Raw genomic sequence first — 10718 nt, 5'->3', positions numbered from 1 at the left:
TGTTCCCAAGGTCCAAATATCCCATATATCAAGTTTCAAATCTGTAGGCCAAATATTCAAAAAGAACCAACGAAGTCACTTTTATATATCTATATAGATATACAAAAAGAAAGTCCACACTTATCATTTTCAAAAAAAAAAACGCAAATTTAAGCTAAATTGTATGTAACTGTTTAAACAACCTATACATCATTTGATTCGCCTTTTATTCCTTTATAGTTTTACCTGTTCATATTTGACTTTTGATTGAAGTATCCTAGTGTCCATGTCAATTAAAAAAAATTAACTTCACATCGAGAAACCAAAAGGAAACTCTGCACAATGTAACATTGTTATTTAAATATAACTTTAGAACATTAATGCAACACAAATACAACCGGAACACAATGAACTAGTTACTATTTAATAGCATAGCCCTTTTGAAATTTGACATCCTGCAAATTTTGGGGCATTCTCTTGAATTAGTCTGCATAATATTCCAGTGAAAAGGTATCCCACTTTTGTTTAATTTTTGTCCAAAGTTCTTCCAGATTTAAAATTTTATCATTGCGTAGCCAATCCAAACACGGAATGTCATGCTCTTCAAGGAACCTCTTGACATTGCCAGCTGTGTGAATGGAAGCATTATCCTGCATGAAAATGGGAGTAAAAGTCAAGATCGGATGTGATAGAAAGAGATTAGATTCCATGGTTTTTGACAGTAGATAAAAGTAGCAAACTTGTGTGTACATAGAGGAGTCAAGTATGGGTTAGGATTTCCTGCCTAAGCATGGCACATGTGGTTCCTGGTCCTGTCAGACCCCAATGTGCGAGGGAACTGGTGTGTTAATGGGAACGAGTTCATGGTCTGGGTGGATGCTAGATCAATAGCCCTTGGACTTGTCCTTGTACTTGATGATGGTATTATCGAAGACACCTGTTGGCTTTGTCCAGAGAATGATTCTAGGCACATAAACCTGGCCGAACTTGATGCCACATTGAAAGGAGTTATCCTGACACTTCAGTGGCAAGCCAAAGTACTATATATTATCACGGACTCTGTGTACACTCATCAGTGGATAACCGATGCATTGACTGGAAGAGCACAGCTAACTAAACGGGCAGCGAGTGAGATATTGATACGAAGACGGCTCACCACCCTGGTCGATACAATTAAAGAGTACAACCTGACCGTAGATGTAATATTGATCAGGTCTGCAAGCAACAGAGCAGATGTGCTGACATGAGTACCACAACGGTGGCTACTGGCTGATACCCAGAGATGTTCTGACATGCTGCAACAGCCATGTGCAGCCGTCACGTGTAATATGGATGCGGATCGCATCAGTGAGATTCATCAGCAATGTGGACACCCAGGGGTTAAGCGGACATATATTTTGCCAAGATGGTTGACCCAAGACTAAGAAGAGCAGATGTCAAGAGAGCAGTGGAAAGTAGAGAGGCATGTCAATCAATCGACATGGCTCCGATACAGTGGAAAAAAGGGCAATTGGAAGTGAGCGGCACATGGCAGAGAGTGGGCATGGATATCACACATTACAGTGGCAATCACTTCCTCACCCTCATTGATTGTGAACCTACACACTTCGCAGTCTGGAAACCACTCGGGCGCCAGGACTCCTTCTCCATTATTCGCCAGCTGTCATCTGTGTTCTTTGAAAGAGGCGTGCCTGAAGAGGTGCTGACGAACAATGACCCAGCCTTCTGCAGCCAGCAGGTCAGGCAGTTCCTGAAGGAGTGGGGAGTGCAGCTGCGACTGCGGTGTGCTTATGTACCATCTGGCAATGGTATTACTGAGAGGAGCTATCGTAGTATCAAAAGAATTGCGAGCAGAAAGCAATGCACCATCTCAGAGGCCCTATATTGGTACAACATCACGCCGAAATATGGCGTCTCTCCAGGAACAGAGCCTGCAAACGCAATATACCAATACCGAGTCCGAGAAAAAGGAATCTACCCCAACAGAGAAGTTGCCAATGAAGAAGGACAGGGGTCGTATGCACCAGAGGATCCTGTCTGGGTGAAGCCACCGGGAAGCCTGTGCACTGACAGATATAAATGAGGCCGAGTGATCGATGTGGTGAGTCAGCAGTAATGGTTGACGGTGTGCCCCGTCATGTTAGGGACCTGAGGCTGGCAACACAGTTGCAACCACCACCGGATGACAGGAGCGACTCTGGGTCTGAGGCCAGTGGGCCATCGCTCTAATTTGCACCATCATCATCCTCATCAAGCAGCGAATCTGATATTAGCAGCCTCTCAGAGGAGGCAGTGTGCTTCGACCCTCAGATAAGAGTAAGAGTGAAGTGAACAAGAGGCCTGCACAGTCCCCCTTCGAAGAAGCACCTGATGGAAGAGAGTGCCACCTCCCTGCCATCTCTGTGATCATGAGATCAGGGGGGAATGTGGGGAAAATAGAAACGGACATACACATGACTTACCTGTCAAGCGTCCACGTATCTGCTTGTCATGCACGTTGGGCAGGAAAAAGAAAAAGCAAAATGGCGTCTGTGATATTTAACAGAAATGGTCTCATGTAATCTGGCGAGATTCACGTGGATGAGTGTAATATAAAGCAGATTGCTTGGAGGGGTTGGGAGAACTTTGGCTGTTCAGACGCTAAACAGGTGACGTTACAAGACAGACGATTACTTAGTGCATTGGGACGAGTCACGGAGGTTCCAGTTGAATAGTTTCCTATTTAGATCTCACTCCCACTTAGAAAGTAGCTTGCTTGTTTTTGAATCAAACAAACCGGAAAACAGTGGGTGGTCTATTATTTAGAAAGGGTTAGGAGGTGGGGTGTCTTACTAATCAAATTTTTTATTTCTTGCTTTTATTTCTACTTCATACTAATGAAATGATTATATATAAAGTTTTTTTATTTTCAATAAAATTTTTAAACAATTTGAGAAATTTAAGTAGGACAGCCCCTGGAGTAAATGTGGAACTATGGTGATTGATGATTCCTGCTAAGAGTAGGATAGATATATTTTAGTTATGGTGAACAAAGGATGATCAATGATACCCTTTTTCCCACATTTTTTAAATGGCCTTGTGCCTAATTTGTTTAAAATGATTAAAGTGTAAATTTTTTATGTTTTCTGCAAAGAAATAATTCAACAGTTTTGACCATTCTTGTAATGCTCTGTTCCTGGTTGATTGTGGTGTAATACTAGTTCCGTGCAGTTTTAAGAGGTTCACCCTCCCATGTTTTACCTTCTTCCTTTGTGAAGGGGTTAATTTATTGCTAATTGTCTGAGGCACCTCTACCGGCAAATGCAAGTGGGGTTACGAAGGTATTTTTTTTGTGAGTCAAAATATCCCTTCTCAAGTCCGTTGATATTTTACTTCCACTTTCTGACCCTTGTGTCACATTTCTCACTGTAGGAGAGAAATGAATATCCTCAGTAGACAGGGATTTTCCCTCAACCTCAAAATCAACAGAATTTACACCATTCCTGTAATAACCTCTTCCTGGTTGATTGCGGAATAACTACTAAAATAGGATTCAGTCTTTTACAACTTCATGTACCTGACTCCAGCTCTTTGCTCCAGTTCCTGCTGTGACTCCTGCACTTCCAGTTTGTCTGGCTCCAACTCACTCCGACATCTTCCAGCTCCAGCTCACTCCTTCTCAGGTTCCAATTTATTCCTGATGCTCAGCACCTTCCAGCTGCTCGAACTCCAGCTCTTCACGCTCCAGCAACTTTCAGTGACTTCTTCCACCAGCACCTGCATCAATGTTTCCTGCCCTAGCTCCTTCCAGCAGTTCCTGCCTGTAGCGTAAAGCTCCTTGTTCCAATGCCTGCTCTTTATTTAAGTAACCCTGCTCTTTATTTAAGTACCTATCAACGTCTGGCACCCTGTTTCAATGTCTATCAATGTCCAGCCCTCGGTCCCGTCTCCAGGATCCTGCTTATTCCTGCCCATCCAGTCCTTGGCCATATCCACCTGGAGGGGGACGTACTTGCGACATCTCATCACACCTCAGAGATGTCCACATCAATGTTTGTGTTATATTGTCCAGGATCCAACTTCCACTCCTGCAATCACTGTTCCTGTCGATCCAGCCCTTGGCTATGTGCATGCAGACTGGACCTACTGGAGACAGCTCATCACACCTGAAATCTTTATAATGTATGCATCTGTCACGCAACAAAAGTGACATATTCTAAAAAATCATATAAATTAATGAAGTAATTTCCTTTTTATATATAGAAAACATCCTTTTTTTTTAAATAACTTTTAGAGATTTTAATAATAAATTTATCTATTACAAGGCTGATTTTGATCTCGGTAGTTTAAATTGAGTTGTCTTCTTATTTATTAAATATGGCGGATCAAAACACAAGCCTCGCTTACTCAGAAAATTTTATTTTTAGTTGGTGCGCATTAAATCTATTTTTAAAAACTAAATTTTGAAAAATATTTAAAATGCATGTTCTCGTCACGGCATGAAGATGTCATATTCCAAAAACCACATATTATCATGTAGTTTATATATATATATATATATATATGTATATATAAAATCATTTTTAAACGATTTTAAGCGATTATTGTGAAATCGTTAGCATTACAAGGCTAATCTCGCGAATTTTAATTATTGTAGAGTTATTTACCCCCATTTTTTTCAAATAGCGCCACGAGACAGTCTCTTTTTGCTTACTCATAAAATTTGATTTTCTTAGTTTAAAATAACACCACTCGATCAATTTAAGTGAGTTTTGGAATATGACATCTTCGTTCCGTGACTGGTACGACACGTACATCATAAAAGATTTTTCTGCATGTCTTTCTTTTTTTATTTTAATTAGATTGATTTCTAAATAAGAACCCGAGAACAGATTTTTGTGAATGACATTTTCGTTCCGTGACTGGTACGTATATCATAAAGATTTTTTTTTTTTGTATTTGTTAAAATTAGGTTGAATTCTGGACAAGTACCTTCAGTAGCAGCACTCATCAACTTTTTTTTCTTTCTCTCTCAGTAGTTCCTTCCTGCGACTCCCGACACACCCACCATTTCTGCCGAAACTTTTGAAACAATCCCAGAATGCCACAGTGTTCCAAGTCCTTTCGTCGGGAATTTACCTCACTCGACCTCGTCACACGGAAGGTAAGTTAGAGCCATAAACATTTAAAAACAATTATTATTTTTATATAAATTCATAAAGAACCAAGAATGTCTAAAATAACGCTCCTTAGTTTTCTTAGTAATGCAATAGAGAACATTACCGATAAAATTATTTATTTATTTTTTTGTCAACAGGCGGAATTGGTGTTCCTTTCATATTCTTGATTTTTTTTTTTATTTACTTCAGAAAAAAAATAGTGGAAAAAATTTTTATTTCTGGAATGTTATCTTTTTTTTCTCAAGATTTTTTTTTTTTTTTTAATATATAGTGATAAATGAAAACCGTTAGCACCAAGTTATAAAACTAACACTGTTGTGACAAGGGTGATTCCGTATTGCAAAACTGAAATGATTTTCTTAAATCAATTTCATTTGTTTCAATCAACGCACTTTTAATAAACGCAATGAGTTCTTATTTAATTTGTGTTTTGAAATCCAATTTTGTTTTGGTACTTACAATGAACAGCCACCCAAAGAATTTCACTATTTACATAGTATTAGCAAAAAATCTCGATTCCGTCCTGGAAATGGCCGAAGCAGCTTACGATTTGAAAGCCACCCTTTTTCCTTTTTTTTAGATGTGAGACTAATTTTCTTTTTTAACATAACCCTTCGCGTACACACACCGTCTTTAAATCGTAAACCGCTTTTCGGCTATTTTCGGGATTGATTCCATTAATACTCAGGATTGACTAAGTAACTAATATTATTTTTGGATACCTATTCATTACAAGTACTTTATTTATTTTTTCATTCTTTAATTCGTGACTGATCACGTTTATTTTATTTTGATTAAAACCTATTTTAATGGCCAATTTGAAGAATGATAAAAATGTCCTTAAGCTTTTTTTTTTTTTTTTTTAATCAAAATAATTACTTTAAATCTGATTTTGTAGTTTAAGGGCATTCATATCATAATTACCAACATAAATTACTAAAAGAAATACCGAAAATTGATAGTGGTGACGGTGTGGCCGTGTGGCCCGCCTGCGGCACAATTTATGCTCGCCAGTGTCCGCCATAATCACAATCAAATATTTCTCACGTGACTTAAATTAACCAATCAATCGTAACCATTAAAAAGAGAATCGTCTGCCCTCAATATTTAAAATAAATAAATCCGGAGTTTATTTTTACGCCCCTTCTAAATATTGTCCGAATCACAAATATATTTCCCCAAAACCTCTAGCCTCAATGGAGGGAAGACTAAAATTTGCTGCTATAGTTTCAAATGATCTAAAATAACAACTAGGGGAGAGTTGATTCCAAATATTTCTCATATGTTAGATCTCCCTTGTTTTTGGAAATAGGGTACGATTATAAATCTCCAGTATCAAATGATCCTTATACACTTTGAAATTTACTTTATGTATGAAAACCAAAAAGGGGGGATATAACATATGAGAAATATTTGGAATCAAGTCTCCCCTTGCTGTTATTTCAAATCATCTCAAACCATAGCAGCAAGTTTTAGTCTCTCCTCCATCAAGGCCAGAGGTTTTGGGGAAATATCAGATATTTTGTAATTCATATGCAAAACTAGAAAACAAATGACTGATTGAAACATTTTATGGCTGTAAAAAAGTTTCAAAAAAGGTTCTGGATGATGGATGGTCCCCTTAATGTGTGACCTTAAGGGCAAATGTCACATAGCCCACTACACAGTGCAGGTCATTACATTTCCAACAAGCCTTCATTTGTTACATTCTGATCAATAATTGCTGAGATTTCGAACTTATAAAATTGCCAAAAACGGTGGTATATCTATATCTATGGATATATCTATACTGGTAGCCAAATTTAATAGCAAAATGCTTATATCTTTCGTTCTATATAAGACGAAACTGCATGAAAATTTGCAAGCTTTTTAAAGATTATAATACTATTCTATAGTTAAAAATTTATGACAATTTGTAAAAAAGAATCTATATTTTCAAACTAATAAAATATGTCCAAATTTGCCTACATTTGTACATAGACTGTCCTGCACTCTGCAGGCCAGTTTCAGTTTTGCTGCTTCAGTTGTCTCCCCTGTGGCCTTGCCAGGCCACTAATATATTATTTTATTTTTACTTTTCAAAATAGAACTATGGTTAAAGTATAGTATCTGTTCTGATGCTATACTTAATGTTTTCTCTCCTTGGTTAGTGAAAGAGAAATCCTGTTAGACCGTGGCAATTTTTATTTTTGTCTCAATTCACAGCGTCCTTTTCTAGAGAGATAGACCCCCCCCCCCTCCACTATAACAATAACTCTGCCCTCGTGAACTGGCAACTAAATAGGAACATGTTTTCTGTACTTGACCTTCAGGTCAAGATCAAAGTGCAGTACATTTACACTTCAATTTCTTGTTCTCTGTCAGTGGATGAGAAATCTTTCACGACTGAGGCAATTTTTAATTTTTTGTTCCTTTTCACTACATTAAAAACGACCCTGGTGTCTAACTCTGCCCTCATGGAGAGGCAAAATAAATAGGAACATAGGCTACGCAAAAAAAAAAAAAAAAAAAAAAATCAGTTAGCAAAGTGAAGACGCCGGAAGTGGACTCTGTTTATCTAAATATGGAATGGAAATCAGCAAACACGAAACGAAATACAAAACCATATGGAAATTATTTATTTCAGAAAATTATTTTAATTTTAACGCTTTTTATGCTATCATGGAACAATGAAAAAAAAAACACTTTCATTTTTTTACATTTCTATAATTATTTTTTTTTTGTTTTAACACTTGTATTATCACGAAAAAAAAATCTAATGATAATTTTCATTATTCACGTTTCTATATAAATGGTGTCTTTTTGGAATAATGTATTTGTCTTTTACAAGTTTTATCACAGAATTTTGTCATAGATAATGTATGAAAGTTTTTTTTATTAACACTTCTTGTGTTATCAAAAAAAAAAAAAAGCAAAAAAAAAGCGTATTTTAAGTTTGTATAAAAAAGTTTCTTCATGCAGCAAAGCATCTCATTGAATGTATTAGAGCCCACTCTTTCTCTCCATATATTTCCATATGAATATATTTGAAATGTGAAAAAAAATAAAAGTTTAGATAAATGTGTTCAATAGTTGACTCTAATTAAGTTGCTAGACTATAGTAAATATTTGACGCTAGATCTTTCAAAAAAAAAAAAAAATTAATAAATAAAAGGCCCAGTAATGCAAAATTGATAACTGTAGCCAAATTTTCACAAACAAAAAAAGTCAAATTAAAAAAAAAAAAAGAGTATGTACGTAAATATAGACATTTATATAGTTTCCACGTCATTATTATTATTTTGTGTGCTTGTGTAGATTGATGATGTTTTAAACCAACGCATTTCATATATATTTGTATATTGAAGAGTTTAGCTCCCAAATATTTGTCTTTTTATTACGATTTTTTCCTAAAAACAAACGTTGCATTTACAAGTAGATCCTTATCAGATGCCGAACAAAGATATGCACAAACTGAGATGCTGGCAGTTGTATATGGCCTAGAAAAATTTCACCACTATAACCACAGAAGAGAACTGGTAGTTTTGATTGACCACAAGCCCCTTGTCTCAATCAGCTAAAAAAATCCTATTAAAAGCATCAAAACAGCTACAGAAGCTCCTGCCACAGGCCCAGCAATACAACTACACATGCCAATATAAGTCAGGGGAAGATATCCCATTGGCAGATACGCTGTCACAAGCACCGACAAAAAAGCCAGAGTTGGAAGAAATAACGTCAGTGAATAATCTGACAATGCAACCAATACAAGCTCACAGAGATTCGCCAAAAGACAGTTGAGGCCTGTAACATGAGAGCACTGGCAGAAGTAATCGCTAATAGGCGGCCGGATGATAAGGAAAGCCTGCCAAACTCGATCAAACTGTTACTTAATTTCAGAGATGAACTCACTGTACAAGATGGATTAATACTGCAAGGACAGAGAATAGTTATACCGGGTGCTATGCAGACTGAGATGAAACAGAAAGTACATGCCGGCCACCTAGGCATAAATACATGTCTATGAAGAGTGAGGGACCTCATATTTTGGCCAGGAAAATCTAAAGAGATTAGACAATACATTGAAGCCTGTGGTACCTGCGCAACCTAGCAGATCACCAGCCAGCAGAAGCACAAATCCTAGCACCAGTGCCGGAAAAACCTTGGCAACAAGTAGCAGCGGACCTCTTATCATGAGGAGGGAACAGCTATCTGATCACAGTGGACAGACATGTCAATTTCTTTGAAATTGACAAATTAGATGCAACCACATCAGAAGCTATGATTGAATGCATGAAAGCGCATTTCGCATGCAACATGGAATTCATGAGGTACTGAAATCCAACAATGGTCCTTAATTTTCGTCATACCTGTTCAGAAAATTTGCAAGGAAATGGCTCTTCAAACACAAAACAATATCACCAGGCAGCAGCCAAAGAAATGGTGTTGCTGAAGCAGCAGTAAAAATCACCAAACACCTTTTCCTCAAATGCAAAGCATCAGAAGATCCATTCTTTGGGCTGTTAAACCTATGCAACACACCAACCGGAAGACTAAGCACCAGCACAGTACAAAGACTCTTTAGTAGAAGAACAAGGTCAACAGTGCCAGCTGCCAAATTAAAACTTAAGCCCCTCTGAACTGATGAAGCATGGAGGAAGAGGAGAGAAGGCTTAGACACCATGAGACGCATTGCATTATTCGAAAACCTGCATGCTACAACAAATGAGGATACCACTCTCCCTCATGTTGCCATTCAAAACCCTGTCCCTACCCTTTCCACCTAAGAGGAAAACAAAATAAACAAACACCCTCCCTGATGGGGGTGGTGGTGGTGGTGGTGGTAAATGTTACATATAATCAAACCCCCCAGACTAGTCTCTCTAGCCCTCTCTTCTTTCTACATAACTCTCCTATAGAAAGAGGAGGTCTTCTCATTGTAAGATGACCGCCCATAAAGCTGCGATTACACTTAGTTCTGTGTTGTCTTCATTCTGATATTAACTTATGAATGTAACAATATTTACCTCCCTTTTGTTACGATTAGAACTCTGGTTTTCTATTTTTTGCAAGCGTCGGGGGACTTAACTTGAAGAAAGCCACATATTAAGTGGTAAAGAGCAGAATAGTTAACAGTCAAGAAATTAAAAAAAAAAAAAAAACTAAAACACAACATATGCTTTATATTAATTGGCAAATATTTAAATCGAGGACAGTAATAGAAAAGATAGATTTTTTTTTTTTTTAAAGTAGGGAAAATCAATTTCCCCAAAAGGGACACTTTGAATTAGGACAAAAATAAAAAATTGTCACAGTCAGAAAGGATTTCTCATTCATTGACAAAAGGGAGAAGTTATAGTATCTGAAAAAAACACACCTCCATTTTGAAAAGTAACAAAATAAAATAAAATAAAAATGGGTGTATGTTAAGCTAGTCGACAGATATTTTTTTAAATATGTGGTTTTAATCAAAAACAATACTGAATTGTTGTATCGAAAATACTAACATATCCAAAAATTACGAAAATTCAATGAATAGAAAATTATAGTTAAAAATAATTTTTACTGAAAATTCAATTTCCCTAGACGTAAACATCTTGT

The 10718-nt window shown here is 36.9% G+C and overlaps 1 protein-coding gene across 1 annotated transcript in view; it reads left to right on the top strand.

The window, feature by feature from the left end:
* The first annotated feature begins 4985 nt into the window (after positions 1 to 4985).
* The window catches only part of LOC145291421 (uncharacterized), a 105302-nt gene continuing 99569 nt past the window's right edge, over positions 4986 to 10718 (top strand). Inside the window, exon 1 of the mRNA XM_080137249.1 lies at positions 4986 to 5122. Coding sequence (XP_079993375.1) covers positions 5060 to 5122 — 63 coding nt within the window. The 5' untranslated portion in view covers positions 4986 to 5059. The remainder of the gene's footprint in view (positions 5123 to 10718) is intronic.

This window comes from Euprymna scolopes, chromosome 12 (assembly GCF_053919585.1).
Source record: "Euprymna scolopes isolate OS-2025 chromosome 12, ASM5391958v1, whole genome shotgun sequence".
Taxonomy (NCBI): Eukaryota; Metazoa; Mollusca; class Cephalopoda; order Sepiida; family Sepiolidae; genus Euprymna; species Euprymna scolopes.
This window is presented reverse-complemented; position numbering and strand designations above follow the sequence as displayed.